The following is a 23,321-nucleotide window of genomic DNA, read 5'->3' as shown; positions in this document are numbered from 1 at the left end:
TTTGCCGCGGCTCCAGGGCAGATACTAGCGAGGGGAGGAAGCGCATTGTGCGCCCCGACACTCCTCACTGTGGTGGGCGCTGTACTGGCTGTGACGTCACATGGGGGCGTTGCGTGTGTTAGTTACGCACTGTCCCGACGTCACCTTCCCGCCCGCTGTCAGATTAGACATTAAGGTAAGAAACAATATATGCAGTGTTATATTTGTTTTAAATGTCGCAATAGTTTTGCGGCTCCCAGTTTGTTTTTTCTTCGGAAACGGGTCCAAGTGGCTCTTTTTGTCTTAAAGGTTGCAGACCCCTGGTGTAGATACAAGGGCAGTGGGGCAAAAGGGTTTTAACAGGGTAACCTAACTGCTTCCTCAGAGCTGCCATGGTTTAATAACGGTAGTGTAAAATAAGCAGTTGATATTTAAAGTGGCAGTAACAACTTAGCAAATGCATACTTATTTAAAGAGAGAGTACTGTGCTAAAGCAACCACATAAGCTTGTGCACTACATACTCTTGCAGTAAATAAACATTAATAATTTTGTTAAATATTGTAGTTATATCTGTCAGGCTTTGCACCATGTCTGTATCCCAGTTACCAGGGCTGTTGATAAGTTAAGGGTTCAAACGGGATAAGTGATATTATATGGTGGTTGCAGTGCGAGTTTAGGAAAACCATTGGAGTGGAAGTTGTGGTTTGTTAATAGAATAAGTAAAGAATCACACACACCCCTTCCCACTGAAGTTTGAAAGGTCCAATTCTTGTATATAGCCACATAGATGGGGGAATCCCTCAAAATGTAATCATGAGATAATCCATCCCAACTGTAGTGTGATAGAGTTCTACCTTTTTAAAAGAAAGAAAAGTGGAATTACCTGGATGTAGCAAGTACGTGAGATTTCCCCATCAGGCTGCTGTGTTTCATATTGTTCCCCTCTCTCTGCTAGAGTGGAACATGTCTAGAATAATGAAAATATGTAACTCTGACTCTGATTGCCTTGCTTTTTGTTCTTTGTTCTTATTGTGCTTGTCTTTTCTCAGGGAAGGTACTTGTGTTTCTGGACAGTCACTGTGAGGTGAATGAGCTGTGGTTGCAACCTTTGCTGACACCCATCCAGGAATCACGGAAAACAGTGGTTTGTCCTGTCATTGATATAATTAGCGCTGACACGCTTACCTACAGCTCTTCCCCAGTTGTCCGTGGAGGGTTCAACTGGGGTCTGCACTTTAAATGGGATCTTGTTCCTTTGTCAGAACTGGAAGGCCCTGAGGGAGCCACATCTCCAATCAAGTAAGATTTATTTATTTATATTATAACCCACACTGCATCGTTCACACAGAGTGAGAAACATTAAAATACAATAAAACAATATTTCATTTAAAGACAACTTGATGTAACCAAAGACAATAAGCTGGCAGCAAAGCTGCTACATAATATGCTATGTAGTAAGATACCTTCTCTAAGTACCATATGCTAAAGAGCATACCATATTATGAAGGGAGTACCGGGTATGAAACCATGTGCTCTTTCAAGGAAGGGGAAGATAAAAAAGGGGGGTACAACTGCTTCAACACTCATCTTTAGGACTGAACACTTAAACTGAAAAGAAGAATGAAGAAAAGGGATAGCCAATAGATGCAATGAGCTGTACTAGCAAATGTCAGTAATTTCCTTTGGAGAAATCTCTTTCAACACCTAATTTTTAACAGGAAAGTTGAAACCGGAATTTCAGCAAAGCTGTTAATGAGTTGATATCAACATATAATAAATAACTTATCCATAAATGCTGTTCATTCCAAGTTTGGCAAGCCTTTAATTCTAGGGTTGCCAAATGTTTTGGACTAGTGGGTACATTTAGAATTTTGAGAGAATGCTGGTGGCTGACACAGGAAGTGTGCCATAACACAAAATTAGAGGTCAAAACCAGCACTTTGAATTGAGCCAAGAAGCTAATGGGCAGTCAGTGCAGTTGGGCAAGGATTGGCATTATATGAGCAACCTGGCCGCCAAATTCTGCACCAAGTTGGTGACTCCTGCTTTAATTTGTAACCTGTCATGGGAACAATTGGTAAGTAAAGGTCCTTAAGACCTTGTATAAAAGCCTAAGAGATGTGTCACAAATAAGGGAGGTAAGGGAAAAACAATGTTCATCATACAATAGAAAAAGTGGCTGAATCCTTCAATTACTTCATTACATCTATGCTCTTCCCTATAGCCATAAAGGCCTCTCAGGATGGTGCACAACAATAAAATAATCAGTAAACTTAAAATTAATAAAAATCACAGGCTAAAATATCAGAATTGGGGATCCAGAATAACTTCCTAAAAACCATTACCTACCTAATGAGTGGTATGCACTGTCTTTCTGCAGGTTTTCAAAGTTTCCTTGAGTAGAAATCAAGCTCGACGCCACATTGTCACCATTTTTTAAAAAAATTAGGGCCAGGTGTTTGGATCATATGTGAGTTTCTATTCCCACTTGGTTAGTCTTAAATATATTACTGATTGGACAGTATTCCAGTCCCCCCCCCCCATGTTGCTGGACTTCCACATTTGATGCATAACCATACATACCTCACATCAATCCTCTTTTTTAAATTTTGTGTGACTTCAGCCCTTGCCCCCCCCCATCCTCCTCCCATCATTGGTAGGTATGGTTTTGGAAAACACTCATTTTCTTTTAGGTCACCTACAATGGCAGGAGGCTTGTTTGCAATGGACAGAGAATATTTCAATGAACTTGGACAATATGATAGCGGCATGGACATCTGGGGAGGGGAAAACCTGGAAATATCATTTCGGGTATGTATGCTATTTTTGTAGACTATAACCTTTTTTCTTGGATGAGGACCCTGATTGAACCGCATTTCTTTACACACTATGGTTGTGCAGTACAGTGGTACCTCAGGTTAAGTACTTAATTCGTTCCGGAGGTCCGTTCTTAATCTGAAACTGTTCCTAACCTGAAGCACCACTTTAGCTAATGGGGCCTCCTGCTGCTGCCGCGCCACCAGAGCACAATTTCTGTTCTCATCCTGAAGCAAAGTTCTTAACCCAAGGTACTATTTTTGGGTTAGCGGAGTCTGTGACCTGAAGTGTATGTAACCTGAAGTGTATGTAACCCAAGGTACCACTGTAATTTTCTTTAATTTTGCAGAGTTCTGTGAAAGTTTAAAGTTCTTCTAAACTAGGTGTCAGGAATCTTTTATTGTCAGACCAGGCAATATTTTTCTTAAAAATAAATTTCCTTTTTCATATCACAACTCCCATCACGTCCAGCTAGCAGGACCAGTGTCAGGCATGATGGGAATTGTAGTCCCCAAAGAGCTGAAGACCAAAGTTTGGGAAACCCTGATCTAGAAGTTATAGCTTCTATCAGCTGTAATCCTTTCTAACTATGTTAAATAGAGTCCAACATCTTCAGAAACCACACCTATGCTTAATATGACCTTAGGTAACAATCCTTTGTTTTATTAATTACTTCTGTTTCTGAGCAGATCTGGATGTGTGGGGGCAAACTTCTCATCATCCCATGCTCCAGAGTCGGACACATCTTTCGTAAAAGGCGACCTTATGGCTCCCCAGGCGGGCAGGACACCATGGCGCACAACTCTCTACGGCTAGCTCATGTGTGGATGGATGAATATAAGGCAAGATGGACACTACTGTATAATTACAAGCCATAGCAAAAGGTGGATGTATCTGGGTGCCTTGGTGGTCACAGCAGGGATGGATATTCAGAAACTCTGGTCCCGTTCCTGAAAAGTGGTAGTTTTCCTCATCTTCTACTTTTTGTGTGGTATCAGAACCTTTCAATATAGGTTCTGAGTTGTAACAAAAGTTTAGAAATTTGCATTGATAATTCCCGTAATTTCCTTGGTGACATGTAGTAAAACAGTAAATCAGAACAAAAGTGGTTCTACCTGAAGCATAGGTTTCGTTGGTTATGAGGGGGTAACTGGGGCCCAGCCCTTTGGGGTCTGCAGTTATGTTTTCTAACTTAGGTTATATGTTCATTATTTATCTTCACATTCTTACTTACACATACGTTTTGAGCCAGGGTGGGAGACAGGCAATTTTCAGCTGCTATGAAAAACTGAATATAGCAAGCTGACCCCCCAGGTCCTAAAATTTGTGGTTCTGCCCTTGGTCATTATTGGCTGGATAGGCACAGTCGTTTCAAAGTGTAGCTTTATAACATGTACAAACCACATTGGTTTACAGTTCAGAGAAATTGGCTTTTTGCTTGTTTTGTTTTCAGTCCTGTGTATTCACCCTCACTTCAAAATAGAATCATTGTTCTGAATTGTAATTTTTCCTAGCACGCTTTCCTCTTTATGACATAGGAACAGTATTTTGCTCTGCGACCAGAATTACGGACAAGGAACTATGGGAATATTACTGATCGTGTGGAGTTGAGAAGAAAGTTGAACTGCAAATCCTTTAAGTGGTATTTAGACAATATATACCCAGAGATGCAAATTTCTGGTTCTAATGCCAAAGTACCGCCGCCACTCTTTTTCAACAAAGGGCAAAAACGACCAAAAACATTGCAACGTGGACGGGTAAGATGCTGTTCTAACTCTTCAGGTTCTTTAAAACCATACTCTGAAAAATGTAGTTATAAAGATCACAAAAGCTGGCATCTGAATTAAAAGAAACTGTATTATTACTTTCTATCTGTAAAATAGTGCAGCTTTGCAGTAAGAGTAGCTTTGAAAATCTGTAATTATGCACTGTAGTTTTTAGATCAAATATGCTAAAGATATCATATCAGTCTTACTTGCCTTCCTTCCTGTGCAGGTTAACAACCTTCATTATGGATGAATGCCTTTCACATTTGTAGGCCACTATAATCTCTTGTCTGATCAGAAGCACTCTTGCTTTAGGACAGGGTGGTCCAAGCTCTCAAACAAAGTAGGCCACAAGAGTATTTTGACACAGAACCTGGGGCGGGGGGTATACACACTGAATTAAATTTCCATATCATAAAGTGTTTGCAATATATTTAATATTATTTATTATACACACATTTATCTACCTACCTACCTAAAAAGTGACCAAAAAGATCCCAAATCATGGAGGCTGCCTGGTGTGAGGGAAGTTGCTGGATGCAGGCAGGACTCCAGACTGCAAAGAGGAAGGGAGAGGAAAGAGCAAGGGAGTTATTACCAGCTCTTGGTGGGGCAGGGCAGAGAGACGAAAAGAAAATGAGACGAAGAAAATTAGCAACTCACTGCAGCTCTGCCATTTTGCTTTTATTGCTTTCTTGCCCCTTTCCCCCTTCTCTCCTTCTTTGCCACTCCGGCTTCCAGCCCTGCCGCCACCACCACCCAAATATTCAACACATGCACACATGTGTGTGCACACTCACTATCTCTAGTACAAGTTAGGGATTCTCTCTGGATGAGAGAATCTTCTGCAAGGAAGACATTGCTTGCTTAGCTGAAGAAATTGCCTTTCACTCCCCTCCTTTCCTTTCCCCCCCACATCCTTCTTGCTCTCTACTCATCCTGCCCCCAAGGTGGATTCTCAGCCACAGCTGGGACGAGTGGCTGTGCTGGTCACAAACTAGGGCAAGGCTTTCATGTCACTTCCAGTTCCCTGCAGCTTCAGTACATAGCAAGGGCCACTAAGAAAGGCCTTGAGGACCACAAGTGGCTTGTGTGCCGCGTGTTGGACAACCCCTGTTTAGGAACACATATATTGGAAATGACTCTACAGTGGAAGGAGATTAAAAAATCTTACCTTTCCAAAGAATTTTGGATGATATAATTAATCCTAAATTAGCCTGTTTTGCATCATAAAAATGTGCATAGGTGCATGCAACTTTCTCTTTTATCTCTTCTTAGCCTTGAGACTGCATCAAGTTGCTTTGGGCAAAGTCGCTGTCTCTGAGGCTACCTTATCAGCACACAAAGTGGTGTTTTGTTTTGTTTTGTTTTGTTTTGAAAAAAAGATAGGCCTGAAGAGCTTATAGTTTACTGTGTGTGTGCTGAAAAGTTTTGTGTCCGTACTAGTCTCTACCACGCATATCTCATAGAAATCTGTCAACAGAGTTGCTTCTGTGATTGTAACAATACCAGTGTGACTTTGGGCCAGTCACACTTCTTTGAAGTCTCTCAGCCCCACTCACCTCACAGAGTGTTTGTTGTGGGGGAGGAAGGGAAAGGAGAATGTTAGCCACTTTGAGACTCCTTAAAGGGAGTGAAAGGCGGGATATCAAATCCAAACTCTTCTTCTTCTTCTTCTTGATCTAGTGAAAATTATTCTAGAGATACAACTATTAGGCATGGGTGGAGCCAATACTTTTGTTAGGGGGGCAGAACGGATGTGATAGGTCAGTAAGTTAAGTATTTCTATTGTTTCACTTGATGGGGGGGAGCTGCCCCTTGCCCCCCCCCTTGGCTACGCCTATGTTGTTAGGGGAAATTCTATAGAGAGCACATAAAATAACCTTCTGCCTCTTTCCTCCAAACGTCTCCCATTTTTTCCATAATGCTCTCCCCTATCCTCTCCCTTATATAATATGGCAAGAATGAATAGTATTGTGATTGCAGACATTTTCCAGTTGTCTTATGTGTGTGTTTCTTTTGCAGCTGCTTCATCTTCAGACAAATAAATGTCTTGTTGCCCAAGGCCACCCAAGTCAAAAAGGAGGACTTGTTGTGGTCAGAGAGTGTGATTACAATGATCAAAATCAGGTAAGTGCCTGAAGACAGCACTTACTTTCTCCTTGCTTTGCATTCCCTAGCATTGTTCATTTTTATAGTCTCCAGTGTTGCTTTATTTTGATCACTCCTTCATAACATTAAAAAACAACACCCAAATTCCTTCCTCTATAGACACGAAAAGGGTCTCTCACTTGATATCTTCTCACTGTATGCTCTGGTCATCTATATCTTTTGACACTTACTTCACACAAAGCTTTCTGTTTGTATCAATTCCCTTTCTGTTATTTCAGGACTGATCACTCAGATAAATACATCAGTATCCATTAGCTACTTTTACAAATTTTTGCCACTGTTGTCTGCTTCAAAATCACTTACTAAAAGGAGGCTTTGTGGATTCCTTAAGTACCTCACTACACTAGGTGACACATTCAGAATTCTGCTCAGTGCCTGAGGTCCATTCCAGGAACTTTCCAGGGCACCAAGAACAGATCTGGTTCAAAATGTGCCTTGAGGAGGGGCCCCATGTCCTGGAAATAAGTTCAATAGAGTTACTGGCCCATATGAATGTGGATTTAAAATAGCCAGAGAAATTATATCTGATCCAAAAATGCACAGCTGTTAGAGGGTTTCAGAATTAAAGCAAACAACATCTGGCACCCTCCCTACTTTTAGGTAATTTTAGAGAAGCCAAAAAAAGGGGGAGGAGAGAAAACTGGGAGTTTTCCATTGCTAGCACCTCTCCACATGTTCAGATTGGTCTAATATATTTCCTTTTTAAAGCTCAGCTCATACTTGTTCACAGAAAATAAGTATCTGTGGTAGTTTTTTCTGCTTAAGGTAAACAGATTTTTTTTCACTCCTCAATTCTTAATTTGAAAATGTTAAGAAGGGAATCTTACTTAAATGCAATTAATAAGAAATTAATCTGCTTCAAAATACTTTAGAAAGCTGAGATTTTACACTGTGGCATATTTTATAAAGTGATTTGTGGTTGTTTTTGTGTTAGTATTTTACTGCTTGTATTTTTGTACAATACTTAGAGGTTTAGAAATGATTTTAAATAAATAAATTATTCCACTATTAGGTATGGCTTTACAATGAAGATCATGAGCTGATTCTAAACAATCTCCTATGCTTGGATGTGTCTGAATCTCGCACTTCTGATCCACCACGCCTTATGAAATGCCATGGATCAGGAGGATCTCAGCAATGGGTGCTTGGGGTGAGTTGTGGACAAGAGTGGATGATTTCAGATCTCTTTCTGTGTGTGTCTTTGTGTGGGTAGGTATGTGATTTTCTAATTCTAAAAATCAAATATGGGTTAACAATTCCACAGTAATGTTTTTCAGTACAGGTTTCCTATTAATAATAATAAAAATAAAATAATAATAATAATAATAGTAATAGTAGTAGTAATAATAATAATAATAATAATAATAATAATAATAATAATAATTTATTTGTACCCCGCCCATCTGGCTGGGTTTCCCCAGCCACTCTGGGCGGCTTCCATAGAAACCAAAAATACACTAAAATATCACAGGTTAAAAACTTCCCTGAACAGGGCTGCCTTAAGATGTCTTCTGAATGTCAGGTAGTTATTTATCGCTTTGACATCTGATGGGAGGGCGTTCCACAGGGCAGGCGCCACTACCGAGCAGGCCCTCTGCCTGGTACCCTGTAGCTTTGCTTCTCGCAATGAGGGAACCGCCAGAAGACCCTCGGCGCTGGACCTCAGCGTCCGGGCAGAACGATGGGGGTGGAGACCGAGGCCGAGGCCGTTTAGGGCTTTAAAGGTCAACACCAGCACTTTGAATTGTGCTTGGAAACGTACTGGGAGCCAATGTAGGTCTTTCAAGACCGGTGTTATGTGGTCTCGGCGGCCGCCCCCAGACACCAGTCTAGCTGCCGCATTCTGGATTAGTTGTAGTTTCCGAGTCACCTTCAAAGGTAGCCCCACGTAGAGTGCATTGCAGTAGTCCAAGCGGGAGATAACCAGAGCATGCACCACTCTGGCGAGACAGTCCGCGGGCAGGTAGGGTCTCAGCCTGCGTACCAGGTGGGGTTGGTAGACAGCTGCCCTGGATACAGAATTGACCTGCACCTCCATGGACAGCTGTGAGTCCAAAATGACTCCCAGGCTGCGCATCTGGTCCTTCAGGGGCACAGTTACCCTATTCAGGACCAGGGAGTCCTCCACACCAGCCCGCCCCTGTCCCCCCAAAACAGTACTTCTGTCTTGTCAGGATTCAACCTCAATCCATTAGCCGCCATCCATCCTCCAACTGCCTCCAGGCACTCACACAGGACCTTCACTGCCTTCACTGGTTCTGATTTGAAAGAGAGGTAGAGCTGGGTATCATCTGCATATTGATGGACACCCAGTCCAAACCCCCTGATGATCTCTCCCAGCGGCTTCATATAGATGTTAAAAAGCATGGGGGTGAGGACGGAACCCTGAGGCACCCCACAAGTGAGGGCCCAGGGGTCTGAACACTCATCCCCCACCACCACTTTCTGAACCCGGCCCAGGAGGAAGGAGCGAAACCACTGCATAACAGTGCCCCCAGCTCCCAGCCCCTCTAGACGGTCCAGAAGGATGTTATGGTCGATTGTATCAAAGGCCGCTGAGAGATCCAGCAGAACTAGGAAACAACTCTCACCTTTGTCCCTAGCTCGCCGGAGATCATCAACCAGCACGACCAAGGCAGTTTCAGTCCCATGATGAGGCCTGAATCCCGATTGGAAGGGATCCAAATGGTCCGCATCCTCCAGGCGTGCCTGGAGTTGTTCAGCAACCATGTGCTCAATCGCCTTGCCCAAGAATGGAAGATTTGAGACTGGGCGATAGTTGGCCATACTGGCCGGGTCTAAAGATGGTTTTTTAAGAAGCGGTTTAATGACCGCCTCTTTCAGCAGATCTGGGAATGTTATTAAATGATGTATGTGCTCATCTAAATTATGTGGAGATCGGTGGAGGAGTGAACTATCATGTAAATGGGTCATTGTTGGAATAAAAATCCAAATACCTCCTTTTGAGGTTACATGGAATAACCTGACAAGCTTAACATTGGAAGACATTTATATAATGGGAAGTAGCCATACTGGAAACATTTAATCCAGAGCCCGATTTGCAAAAACCTGGCCATATATGGGTTGATTGTAGATCTAATTGGGTATTTAGAACTACACAAAGATTGTTGCAAGAGGGAGGAGAATGGAGCCCTGCACTCTCAACACCAGCCCCTCAATTCTCTCCACATACTGGAGGGCATGTCTGCAGGAGGGCTGTGCAATAAATTGCCATATTGTTGAATACCAGTACTGTATTGAAATAACATTGTGATAAGTGTTTCCACACGGCAATATGCCGCTAAGCAAAAAATGGAGACTTAACAGCTTCCCAGGGGGTAGCTCAGCTGAAGGACAGTTTGCATTGCAGGCATGGTTTCTCCAGCTTTGTTTGCTCTCTCCCTCCTCCCTCCTAACCCATAAGAAATGACACCAGGGTAGCGCATTGCATTTTGAAAATGTGCCTCTTTACTACCATGTCTGGTTATTTTAAAATGAAAGTCTGTTCTGCAGTACAAATCATCTGGAGGGCACAAGGCTGGAGAAGGCTGACCTATATCAAAATTCCATGAGATGAGCTCTCCGGGATTAGCTTCATGGAAACACTAATCTCACTGTTTTTGTCTACAGTGGTAATGTATTGTAATGTTTGCAGAGTTCCCCAGCTTTGCAATACAGTGGTACCTCGGGTTAAGTACTTAATTCGTTCCGGAGGTCCGTTCTTAACCTGAAACTGTTCTTAAATTTAAGCACCACTTTAGCTAATGGGGCCTCCTGCTGCTGCCATGCCGCCAGAGCACGATTTCTGTTCTCATCCTGAAGCAAAGTTCTTAACCTGAAGCACGATTTCTGGGTTAGCAGAGTCTGTAACCTGAAGCGTATGTAACCTGAAGCGTATGTAACCAGAGGTACCACTGTACATAGATTTGACTAAGAAAAGTGATCCAAACAGATCACTGCAGCATCAAGCTTCAAACATTAGTGCCTGCATAGTTATTCAGAGTTCCTGTCCTCTATATGAGTGGTGACTGAATCAGGGCAACATTTTAACTGCCCAAGTAAGGTCAGCTCTTCTCACCCCAGCAAAGACAATAATCTCATTCAGAAGCAGGTTTTGAGCTGCTTTGCCTCAACTGTTGTGTTTTATTTTTCTGTCTCCAGAAACATAATCGACTCTATCAGGTGTCTGTTGGGCAATGCATGAAGGTAGCTGATCCGCTTAGCCTCAAAGGATATGTGACCATGGCAATTTGTGACGGTTCCCTCCCTCAGCAGTGGCGCTTTGAAAGCTGAGTGACAGTGAAGGCCCATTTCTACAGTAGCCCATAGTTGAACTTATAGAGCCTGCAGTCCCTGCTGCTATTTCTGAAACGGAACAGTTTGGGAAGCTTTTAGAAGCAAGCGGAATAGGAGCTGTGGCAGCCACGTTTCAATCTCTACACACATAGAAGTGCAATTCATGTAAGTTTTTTGCACTTCCCTGGCAAATGTAGATACTCTAAATAGTTAGACCATTGTATTTAATTAGGAAAGAAAATATTGAATATTTCCAATAGTCAGATGACTACCTTGTCTTGCCAGTACTTCTTGCACAAGTATTACTGTACTATTATTTTCTTTGTTGGGATGAATTATTTTAACTGATCTGGAAAAAGAATATTCACTTTTAAACCAATCTCTGTATTTAATTTTAATTCATTAATTTTAACATGTTACATTGTTAACATTTTATGTCACGGAATTTAAAATAAGTCATTACAGATTTTGATGACTCTGGGCAGCATCCAGAATCATGAAGTGGAAATATGTTTATGCAGTGGGTCTCGTGCCTTCTGCCTGCTGCCCCCCTGTATCCCAAAAGCCTCCCCTGACGATCTGGGAATCCTTAGGGCGGTATGGGAATGGGGGCTGCAGCAGTCGGGAACAATTACTGGAATTCAGGTAGGGGCTGACTTGCAATAGCAGAGGTGCCTTTCTGCTTGCGAATCTTCAGGTGCCACCATATGAAATTGGCATTTTAAGAGCAAGTATGGTACTTTTTCTGTTATAATCAGTTTCTGAGTGAAGAGGTCAACAGAAATGATTATGGTGCAAGATGTATGTATCTCAATACACTTGTGTGGACTTTTTAATTTCTTCCTCTGGATTGAAAGCATTAATTGCTGATTTATCCTTTATTTGTCCATTCAGCACTGGTTTAAAATGCAGTTGCATAATAAACTTGTGAAAATACTTCAGGGTTAACAATGTTTGAAACATTTTCTGTCTTTCTCTGAAATCGAGCAATATGCTTAAGACCTTGCCCAAAGGGGTGGGGGAGATCTGTACCTTATAAGAATTTAAGTTTTAATTTGCCACAGAGTTAATTTTTACTGATTTGTGGACTGTATGCTGCTCAACATACAAATGGAATACCAGCTAGTGTGTGCCACCTGTCTTATTTTAACAAGTCGTCTAGTTAGGCCTGCATCCCCAGCACATAACACAGCACACTATGAACACTTCTGAACATAGACTGCACTTTCATTTCAGCGAAGCTAGCAGCTCTGTAAGTATGGGGAAGAAAGCCCTTGTTAAGAAACAGCCATCAGCTGCACTGTGTTCATACAGAAAGAAAGCTGTGGGTGGAAGTTGCAGTGCCAATTCAAGGGATTTGAATCTGTCCTAATATTTACTGTACCTTATTTTCAAAGAATTGAGCAGATTATATCCAGATGTAGAAGGCTATGGTATCCAGAACAGAAAATTGGGTGGAGTTCTTGTGGGCAGTGATTTTACTCTGCAGATCATTCAAAAGCCATATACTATAAATAGTTTGGGAAGCATTCAGATTATATGAACTAGCACTGTAGCTTTCTTCCAACTTTATCTGCTCTAGTTTGGAGTAAAGGTGATGGATTTGTTTTTATATTATTATGGCTGCTTCTCTCTTTGAATGGCAGTGCAGTGCTGTACCAAACTCTTGAGGCTCCTAAGAAAACCATCTAGGAACATTTTAGTAAAATAAGAAACATTTCCAAATGAAAATATAGAGGTAATATTTATAGATGTAAAATATTTTATTTGTAAATGCTGATCTTCTAAATCTGTTTCCACAAATTTCAAAGCCCATAACACTCTGTATACTTCAAAAATTCATTTTTTGCCAACATTAGATAACTATTATACAGAACAGAAAAAACCTGTAGGACAAATACTGGTAGGATGTTGGAATATTGTACAAGAGAAGAAAAATATTCGAGAAACAAATTTCATACAGCTATTTATCAAGAGAAAAATATATACAATTGATTTATTCTGTAAGATAAAAATACATCATGCCATATACATTACAAGTTCAGAACTGTAGCACTGAATATATCAACAGTTTTACAGTCCACTTTCGCTGTGCACACAAAAAACTTCATTTTTTTAATATTTAGACTGTGAAGTGTCAGTACCAGAATTTAAAGTACAAAATAAAAAAACTAACCTGCTTCAAAATGTTGATTAGGTTTCTACAAGCAAACACAAACAGTGTTTTATTTTTTTTAAAGAAATGTAAACAAAACAATCCATACAAACACATTTTTTAAATTACATTTTCCAAAACCCTATTGCCAGAGTCCTGCAGCTGAAAGCACAATTACACCTAATTTTTTCTTTGTTTTTACTTTTAAAGAAGGCAGCTATTGTATTAGACTTACGCTCTCACTACACATTTCTATTTTCATTACATGATTTAGTGTAAGCTGAACAGTTCATGTAATCCCCACTACTTTTTTCTGGAAAAGAAAATCAATGTTCAGCTTCTATTTTGGGTGGTTTTAGCAGTTATTCACAGTTATCACAAATTCTAAGCACAAAAAACCTGATTTAAGAAATAGGGATGTAACAATATAATACAAATAAAATAAATCAGTCTAAATTTCCTCAGACATCTACAAAAGTCATAGTTGTAATATACATGCTCTCTACCAGTCTTAATGGTTACTTAAAAAAGTTATTAATAGAGCACAGTTGAGCCTGCTTTAAAGATTAAAAAAATAAAGTAAAACCTCTCTTTAAATTGAGATTTTGGTTATTCCATAACAATTGTAATGGCATTTTTAATACATGAGATCATATTGTAACATCCCTATCAAAGTTTTATAATAAGCACCCGAACTGCTGCAAAGTCTGGTAGCATTTGGTCAATTACTATTTTTTTATACTGTACTTTATTCCTCAAAATATTTACACTTTTGTACAAAGTAACAGGGTTTGTTAGTTCTGCAGGTAACAGCAGCAGCTTGGCTTCTAACTTTTCCTTTTAAAAATAGCTTCATTCACTTATTTCAATAATAAATACAAAAAGTTTCTCTTATTTTACAGAAATCAAAAACTACAATAAACTGACTCATGGAATCAAGTATTTTAAATGTATTTTAGTGCAAGTTATTTCCCTTAGCTCTATCCCTAAGGAAGTCATTTCAGTACATTCCTTGTTCAGTGGTGTCTACTTTTATTTATTTATTTTTCTGTATTTAGAGGGCCTGCCCCTTTAATAAGTAAGGCTGTGGCCAGCACTTTGGACGTCTCCCTTTCGCTGGTGATTTCAGTCTACATTCATTGATGCCCCACTGCCCTTTTGCAGTTCAGCCATAGCTTCTCTGCCCAAGTTCAACGATTTCTCCTTATGAGTTCATAAAATCAAAAGTGCTGGACTGGTTTGGAGATCAGTTTCACCTCTGTGTGCCTCGGACATCAGGCAACAACTCCATATTCTGCCAGCTTGCTTCACACTGGTGTAGAATACAACTTTCAGAAGTGATTGCTTTCACACCCACCCACCCCATAAAAATCAAAAAAATCAAAATCACTTCTTCCTTGGGACAAGCAACCCCTGGAGACAGCAAGGAATGCATCTAGTTCATCCATTTTCGGCAGTTTACAGCTCCACAGTGACATGGAATCTTGTGCTGGTCATCTTCAAAATCAAACTTATAGTCATAACAGAGCTGAAAGAAAGGGACTGCCAGTTAGGTTTGGTGTTTGCAAAATCAAGAACAACTACTCACCTCATATATACATGGACGTGTTCTCAATTTCATATGTTGTTGGATTTTAAGTTGCTAACATTGATTATGGATGGAAGAAGCAGCTTCTTGCAAGGTGAACTATGCCTAGGGTGCTAAAGTTCAGCCTCGTTGAATCAATATAGTGGCAAATGCCATATTCATTTGTAATGTGATAATGTGCTGAGTAGCCACCCAGAATGGCTGGGGCAACCATTTCAGATGGGTGGGGTATAAATAATAAATTCTTCTTCTATTATTATTACCCTGAAATTATGTTGCAGATTAAGTGTTGGTATAGGTGATACCTATTTCTGTAACCAGTCTAACCAGCTCATTGTGGCTGTTTTTATTTGCCAGAGTTCTTGCTACTGAAAATATAGTGCAGAATCAAATGTGCTGATTGAGGTGCAAGAATGTTCCCCGAGGTGTTTGGAAGCATACACCTGAAAAGCCTTTATCTGTTGCTATCAAAGTAACTTTCCACGTTGGGGGCAAATACATCTCCACATGAAACGGTCTGCATGCTGCCCAAGAACTCTACAACACTGTTGTGTGCATTTGAATGGGCTCCAAAACAGTTACACCAGAATGAAATATTTTTTTCAGAAGTAGTTTTCCAATATCCTATTTAGTGTGATGTTTCAGCATTCAAAGCACACTTGACTGCACACTTCTATATGTGTACTTGCAGAAGTAAGCCCTGTTGAGTTCAGTGAAAGTTACTCCCAGGTATGCGGGTACAGGAAAGTGGTAAATGTTAAACAGCTTTACAGTATAAACAAATTTAACAAGGCATTCTTCAGAATGCCTTCTAATAAATCGCCTAAAATGCTAAGCAGTGCATGGGAAAAAATACAAGGGGGTGAGTCCAGTTGATGAGTCCAGTTGAGTCCAGTTGATGAGTCAATGGAAAATAAATCATGGTACTTAAAAAAGAAGCAAGTGCTGAAACATTTTTGTAACTAGGAATTTTAGAAAGAAGAAATTGAGCATATTCTACAAATAAAGGTTTAAGCCACTAGAAGCTATACAAATCCTACCTCTTCTCCCTTCTGGATTCTCCTGCTAGAGCTAATGATGATCTTATGTCCCCTTTCAAAGGTTACCACCTCAGCCACACAGTTTGGTGCACAGGAATGGTTAATATACCTACAAGGGGTGGGGGTTGGGAAAACAGGAGAAATCCAGGCACATGTTTTAAAGTGTTGAGGAAGCAAACTGATTTTACTTTAAAATATATATACAACCTCTGATCTTTGCCCAGGAAAAAACAAAGTTCAAAAAGTGCTCTATTGCTGGACATCTGGCTTTGAGAGCACAAATCAAGGCTACAGTAAATTAATAAGGCAGCTTTAGAGTTTACTGGGAGTATTACAGTTGAATGCGCCAACTTGGAGAATAAAGGCAATTGCGGAAGAACACTTCCAGTAGAACTCCTCAGGAAAGAGCTGGCAAAGAGAACATGGCTGGCATCCAAAAATGAGATCACCATTCCTCTCAAGAGCCACCCACCTTGCAGGACCTCCTGTCAATGTGGCATCAATGACATGGTCATTGTCAATGCGGAACATGTACACTCCGCGATTCTGCGAGGAGGGAAGCAGAGAGAAAATGCTGTCAGATCTGTACAAGAAGAGTCAATCATTCAAACAAAAGGAGTGACACACGGTTCAAAGTGTTTTTCAGATTCATAATGAGGCAACCCATTGGCATACTGTGGGAGACTTGGGTATATTTATACCCAACACAGAAAGCAGAGCATGCTTACTAGTATTTTGTGACTAGATGTATTGAATAGAAAAGGCAACCTAGAAGATCCTTTAGAGACAGGCTCAGACACTACCACAAACTAATAGTCTCAGTCAGTCTAAATCAGGCATGTCCAACTTGCAAGAGACTGTGATATACTCCCACTATTATAAAACAGGCAGTGATTTACCCATTGGATTGACCAAAGTAGTTGAGCTGTTTTTGGAGAGCAAAAGTTGTTGAGTTGTTTTTTTTTGGGGGGGGGAGAAGACCAGGGATGCCCAGCGATCGGCCGGTAGATCGCGATTGACCTATTGGACATTCCTGTTCTAAATGAATTCACAGTCTCGCACAATCTGTACCTATAGTCACAGGATGGTAGTGGGGACATGGATGTTGCTCTGAATGATTGGTGTGTACGTAGTCTCTGTGTTGCACAGATCTCTCTACATATATGGGCCCAAATCTCAGTTCATATGGACACGAACACACATTTTTCACACACAATGTTTATGAAGCACAATGAACATCTGTTAATACTTTGAGCCATTTTTTGAAATTCTCCAGAAACACCAGGTGCTCCTGCTATTTGAAGACACAGTTCTGAGTGCTTCACATCCAAGCTGTAATACATGTCAGCATTCACAAAGCTATAGCTGTTTGCTCTGGAGAAGAGCTCACACATTTTTGACTATCTTAACATGAGTTCTTGAAACAGGTTAAGTTGCCTTATGTAATACCTGAGATTCATAAAGCTTCTCTTTCCTGTTGGCTACCTCATTGCGGATGATGGTTCCAATATATTCAATGACCATGGTGTGCTTTTCAATGTCTCTAGCAGCATATAAGCCCAGGCCCTACAAAGAATAGTAGATGCTTTAGGAATATCTCAGTACCAGAGTGCACAACCTGAACACTATGTTGGTGTAGTTTAGCATTAGGGTACAAGAACTGATGCTTTTTAGCAAACTTACAGTCAATCCTATACATGTTTACTCAGAGGTATGTCCCTCTGTGTTCAATGGAGATTACTCCCATTTAAGGGAGTAGCTCAAATCAGCAAGGAGAAAAATAACATTAACATAGCCCACCAGTACACAAGTGCTATTCAGACCTTAATGTAAATTGCATGTAGTCTTTTAGGCAAGAAACCTCACAAGTGGCTTATATGAGCCACAATAAATAAAATTAATAAAATACAGGATCACAAATATATCACATATATAAAACAGCCCTGAAAAACAGCTGCATGTCCAGCAACAGGCAAGCGTAATATGATTAATATCAGCTAAAACATTTAAACAATTTCAAATTAGTGGGACCATAACTTGAAATTAATGGGCTTTGGAAGGCCTGCAGTTGGGAAGGAGCCATTGGGATGAAGTTCCACAAGTGCAGGGCTAGCACCATAAAGGCCCTATTCTTTATGCCCACCAGTCTGATTGATCTTACAGGCAGGCCTTACAGCAGGGTCTCCACAGTAGATCTCTGGGCCCAGGCAAGTATGAAGGGCTCCTTTCTCCTTTAAAGATCAACACCAGTATATTCAATTTATTGATGTTATATATTTTACCAGCCAACTGGCCCACATTGATAGACACATTTTTCACCAACGGAAATGTTCTAGCAGTCTTCAAAGGCAGCCCTGTATGCAATAGCAAAGTCACAATATCACTAGTTCATGAATAACAGAAGTCAGGTCCACTGTCTACATAATTGGGGCTCCTCTCTTGTGGAGCCAATCATCTACAAGCCAAGCAAGTTTAGCAGCAGGCCAAGATGAGCAAGGCAGATTACTCTGTCCACCCCTTTTGTGACCTAACAAACCCCAAACTCCCAAATTAACTAACACATCAACAGCAAATATGCAGATAGAAGGCCAGTAGTGGTGGTGATAGTATATTTTATAGACTGTCACATGTACAGCGTATCTGCATATTGGACAGATGTTTGTTCCCTTGAGACCAAGATGGCTGACTTGGAGAAACTATATTTCAAGCAGCACACATTTCCCCCAAAGATATTAGAAAACCGTTTGGATTCATCATCCTCTGGAAGCAAACCATTAGTGTTGACCCTCCACCACTGTGAAGGTTACAAGAAGCCTGAAGGTCAAATGTGATCAGCTAATGATCAGATCATGACAATGAAGCCATTACTAGCTCCTCTTCCCACAGAGAATTTCCCCCTAGCCCAGTACAGAACACCAAAGTATGCCATACCACTTACATTGAGCCTGATTTTAATCTGAGCCGGACCATGGCTTCATATTGTTTTCATGGCTGATTGGAAGAGACAGTGGCAAAATTTTTAAAAGACTGAATGCATTGCACAGCAAAGTTGTTGCAACTGACCTGAATACGTGAGCGTGCCAAATAGACGTTGGATTTCCATTCGGTCTTCATTTTTCGGTACTGAGAGGACTTTGAATGAACAAACTGTTTACTGTAAGGTGCATTCAGTTCTCCTGTAACTGTGCTCTGAAATGACTTTGAAGTGCTGGTGCTATTTAAGGTATGAGGCCTGCAGTAGTGGGTCATATAACAGAAGAGACAAAGAAGGAAAACTGAAGATCTCTCTGAATTTTATGACATTTAGAGGTTGTTGTTGTTTTTTAAAAAACAACTCAAAGACAGACAGACATTCAAAGCCAGCTAGCAGAGACAACAAAGCAGCTCCCCTGGCTCAGACATGCACATACACAGCCAACAACAACAGGGTTTGTAAGCAGCACACAGAAGCACAGGTATCCTACGCAGCCTATAAACCCTGGGCTGTACTATGTGAATTTAAAAGAAAATACCTTAACACAAACCTCTTGACATGGCTGCTCATTTTTGGCTCAGAGCGGGCGCAGCCTGTGGGGTTGATGGCAAGAGGAAGTTCCATGAGTGGGTTTCGGCCATACCGGAAGGTGTAATGTTCACAAGCCTCAACCCCAGGAAGCTGTAAACACACCAAGGAGTCACATGTCAGTGCAGTTGCAGAACAGCCAAAGAAATGTTCTCTGATTCAGGAATAGGTTTAGGAATTAGAATAGCACACACAGAGAGAGACAGCACTCAGTGAAGTGCTTTACAAAACTGCCTTCTTTTTCCTTCTTGCTTTTCTTTAAGAGCACAGATCCACAAACCGATTGTACAAACCCAATCCTGCCTTTTCTATCCTAGCCTGCAATGGTCAATAAGCCCTTGGGTGCTTTGCCCACTCACATAGTATCTACTAATGCATACTTCTACCTGCAAAACCTGCTGCCATAAGTGTTGAAGAGAAGATAAAGAGGTGGGGCGGGCAGGCAGACAGGCAATTACAATACCCCACATCAAACCATTGTTTCCTGTTTCTAAACCTCTGAAAGTGAGCCTATAACCCTGGCCAAAAGGCCTGCTTCAGGGCTTTCCACTGACTAAATTTTAATGCTAGTTATGGCACAGCAATCTATAGCAGAACTATTTCTTCCTTCAGACTCTATGACAAGTTTTCAATAGAGCCTGGACACATGTTACACGCATTGTATAAAAAAAGTGCCGTGTCTAAGACAGACAATGATTTACTACTAAAGAGTAACAAGCCAAGAACCGGCCTAGTACAGCCGCATGACCTCTTACCGATTCAGCAATCCTAGCCACTGCAGAGACAGTCAAACCAAAAAGGTCTTCACCCTTTAGATATGCAGGGAATAGCTGCAGCATTTCAGAACTCCTCCTTACTGAAGCAACAGGCTCTAGGATTTTATCCCAAACACCTGCATAGGATAAAAATTACAGTGAATCAAAATAAATGCAAGGGAAAAAAATCACCACAATAAACTTGTTTAAAGTCATATCTACTTTGGATGTAACACTAGAATTGCTCTAAAATACTAAGGGGCAGATTGTGTTTTTAGGATTCTCCTGCTCCCAAGATGAATTCTTTACATCAATATCACTTCTGCATAGAAAACCATGTATACTTTGAATATTGACTGTCCTATATGATGAACACAGCGCACACACATGGCAAAATAGCATGGAGATCATCACATACAATACTGACATGGGTACTCACCATTTGCTACAAAGAAGTCAGTTGTGCATTGACGAGTTAGCAATGCAATAGGCCTAATGACTTCCAGTAACCAGTTAGTAATATCAAATGAACATAAACAATGGAATGCACATCTAGCACTTAGGCCAAAGACTTTCACAAGATTCAGTGTTACCTTTAGGGGTTGAGTCAGTAAGAACCAGGTCTTCATGGCCTTGTTCAATGATCCTGATCACAAAGAGGGGAAGACCATCCTTCTCTTCAATGGAACACAGGTAGCGACACCTGCGGTTGGCATAGCGTGTGCTCCAATACAACCGGCTGGCCTCGTAACCCACAGGGTAGAGCACCTTTGAAGAATGGAAGGCCTGCATCTGGTGTGGCAGCAGCTGGCCAATGGTGTGGAAGATGAGGCTCCCCACCCGGAAGGTGTGCTCGCGATCCCCCCGTTGGACTATGCTGGCAATTTGTCGGACTTCATCCCGCTGGACGTATACCCGCCTGAAGACTGCAAAATAGCTGAGTTCTTGCTCGTGAGCGCCCTTTGGTTTGTGCATAGGGCAAAGCATAGTTTTGTCTTTAAAAAACATGCATTGTGCTTTAATGGCGCAGGTAAAGTGATAAATATTGGTGCACCTCAACCTGTGACAGCCGCTGGTGGCGCCCATTTTGTGACAGAACATGCATTTCATCTGCAAGCCCCTTCGCAGGGCGAGCTCCACATTGATTAAGGCACCAGCTTGTGTCTCATAGACCTCAGTAGACCAAAGGGCACAGTTCAAGTGGACCCAAACATCTAAGTCAAGGTTTAGAAGTCTTGCTGGTCCATCTGTCAGCCCATCACCCTCCTCATGACAGAAACAACACTTTCGGTAGTCCTTCGGCACTGGATCAGGTTTAATGGTTGTGCCCAGCTTTTTGAGGAACTCATCTATCTCCTCATCACAAGGAGGTTTGAATGTTCCTTTAGGAATCACAATCTGTATGTTCCACTTTTTCCACTTCATTCCTTTCCATTTCTTACTTACTGGTCGACAGTCATCCAGACCATTCGGTATAGTTCTCAGGCGGGGTTTTAGCTTCACGGTTACCTTAAGCTCATCTGGTTTTGGCTCGACTCTGGCTGCTTCAAAAGCAGGAGGGAAGGTGATAAGGGGCGAGGAAGGCGGAGAAATCTTTTCCTGTAGCTGAGGCAGGCAGTGCACATCTAACGTAGAGATGTTGTTGTTATACTGATGGAACACTTTGGGGGCTGCCTCCTTCAATGGAAACTGTGGCAAGGTTGGAATTGATTCCTGAGAAATAATAAAGCAATTAAATGTGGAATCAAGGAAAACACGTTTGGTCAATATTATTTCAAAGTCAGATGCCTATGATGTATTATGGTAGTTATGAATGCATGAACCAGCAGCATCCTATTTTACTTGCAGAGGAAACCTTATTATCTTCCTGGTGCTGTGTCTTCCCAGGCTGTGTGGTAGACCAGTAAGACTAATAATAACAGTAAATGCTTAGAAGACATGGGCTAGGAATTTATAAACTTATGGCTGATTTACTTGCAGGTAAGTATGCCGGCTTGATGTTTGCAATGATATACTTATCCACTTACAAGCAAATTTATTCATGGGCAGGCACGTCAGATTGCAATTTTAAGCAGAAAGTTATCTAGGATTCCTGAATCAAAGTTAGTGAGTTATTGATACTCCAGGGAGACAACCTGAAAATGATATCATAAAACACCACCCAAGATAAGATTCTGATGGCACCAAATATTCTGAATGTATCATGGGACGTATCATGCATATGTATGTCATTGAATGATGGCTAGAATGCACTGGGAATATCTGCTGCATGTGTTACCTGCTGCTTCAAATGATGCCAGCACAGGAAAAACACTTAATAGATTGTACCCTCTATTGCAACAAAACTAAATTTTTTGGGACAGGTACTGATTTAATCTTCTAGCGTTAACTGAGATGAAAGCTACTCTTCGTTTACACTAGAGATGGATCTTGCAAACATTTTTTTTTAAAAAATCAGAATACAGTATTCCATCTAGCTTCAGAATTTTGAAAGAAACTGAATCACTATATATTTCAATTAATATTTATTGTGTATTTTATTAATGCAGCAGCACTGGGAATTACCTTGCTTTCTGAGCTTTTAGCTTGCATGGATGCTGAATAAAGAACAAAGCAGTTGTTGCTACAGAAGACAATGTCTTTCTCCATTCTTTCAGACTTCTCTCTAGAATCCTGGAAATAATAAGCCAAAGAGCGTAAACATGAACTTCAGGGAATTTCATTTTTAGTACATTTAGTAAATTAGAAAAAAACCAAGCTGCCGATTACTTGTAGAAACCTTTTCTTATGTTAATACAAAATCTTGGAGAACAAATCCTATTCAGAATGAACTAGGGAAAGCATTCACTTATGTTGCTAGTAATGTCAATGTGTTTATAACTCAAGACTTTGCTAATTACATAAATGTGAGTTGATGAAATACTGTATTTTTCTCTTTATAAGACACCCCCCATGAATAAGACAGCCCCCCTTTTTTAACCCAAAATTAAAAAAATCAGTATTTGAAACATCAAACAAAACAACTTTCTTTCAAAATAAAATAAAATAATAAGGAAATTGTCCAGTAGCACCATTGAGACCAACTAAGTTTGTTCTGGGTATAAGCTTTTGTGTGCATGCACACTTCTTCAGTTAGAGTGACAGGGGTAGCTTTTTTGGGGAGATCACCTTCAGACCCAGGCAAAAAGTG

The 23,321-nt window shown here is 40.8% G+C and overlaps 2 protein-coding genes across 15 annotated transcripts in view; one reads left to right on the top strand and one right to left on the bottom strand.

Annotated features, from left to right (window-relative positions):
- Positions 1-11,982, top strand: part of GALNT11 (polypeptide N-acetylgalactosaminyltransferase 11) — a 30,312-nt gene extending 18,330 nt beyond the window's left edge. For all 5 annotated transcript variants that reach the window (XM_081882415.1, XM_081882417.1, XM_081882416.1 and 2 more), the window contains 7 exons: positions 1,030-1,279; positions 2,674-2,791; positions 3,487-3,639; positions 4,336-4,554; positions 6,589-6,693; positions 7,748-7,885; positions 10,897-11,982. In XM_081882415.1, the coding sequence (XP_081738541.1) occupies positions 1,030-1,279; positions 2,674-2,791; positions 3,487-3,639; positions 4,336-4,554; positions 6,589-6,693; positions 7,748-7,885; positions 10,897-11,028 (1,115 nt within the window). In that variant the 3' untranslated portion in view covers positions 11,029-11,982. The remainder of the gene's footprint in view (positions 1-1,029; positions 1,280-2,673; positions 2,792-3,486; positions 3,640-4,335; positions 4,555-6,588; positions 6,694-7,747; positions 7,886-10,896) is intronic.
- A 793-nt stretch (positions 11,983-12,775) lies between these two features.
- KMT2C (lysine methyltransferase 2C) overlaps positions 12,776-23,321 on the bottom strand; it is a 151,311-nt gene continuing 140,765 nt past the window's right edge. For 9 of the 10 annotated variants that reach the window (XM_081931325.1, XM_081931330.1, XM_081931331.1 and 6 more), the window contains 9 exons: positions 22,697-22,804; positions 20,725-21,844; positions 20,132-20,268; positions 19,327-19,469; positions 18,878-19,046; positions 17,264-17,380; positions 16,287-16,360; positions 15,815-15,923; positions 12,776-14,714 (listed from right to left, as the gene is read on the bottom strand). In XM_081931325.1, the coding sequence (XP_081787451.1) occupies positions 14,622-14,714; positions 15,815-15,923; positions 16,287-16,360; positions 17,264-17,380; positions 18,878-19,046; positions 19,327-19,469; positions 20,132-20,268; positions 20,725-21,844; positions 22,697-22,804 (2,070 nt within the window). In that variant the 3' untranslated portion in view covers positions 12,776-14,621. The remainder of the gene's footprint in view (positions 14,715-15,814; positions 15,924-16,286; positions 16,361-17,263; positions 17,381-18,877; positions 19,047-19,326; positions 19,470-20,131; positions 20,269-20,724; positions 21,845-22,696; positions 22,805-23,321) is intronic. The other variant, XM_081931326.1, reaches the window with a different exon arrangement.

This window comes from Podarcis melisellensis, assembly GCF_964234715.1.
Source record: "Podarcis melisellensis genome assembly, chromosome: 12".
In the NCBI taxonomy this organism is placed as follows: Eukaryota; Metazoa; Chordata; class Lepidosauria; order Squamata; family Lacertidae; genus Podarcis; species Podarcis melisellensis.
Note: the sequence above shows the minus strand (reverse complement) of the source record. Positions and strands in the feature narration are given on the sequence as shown.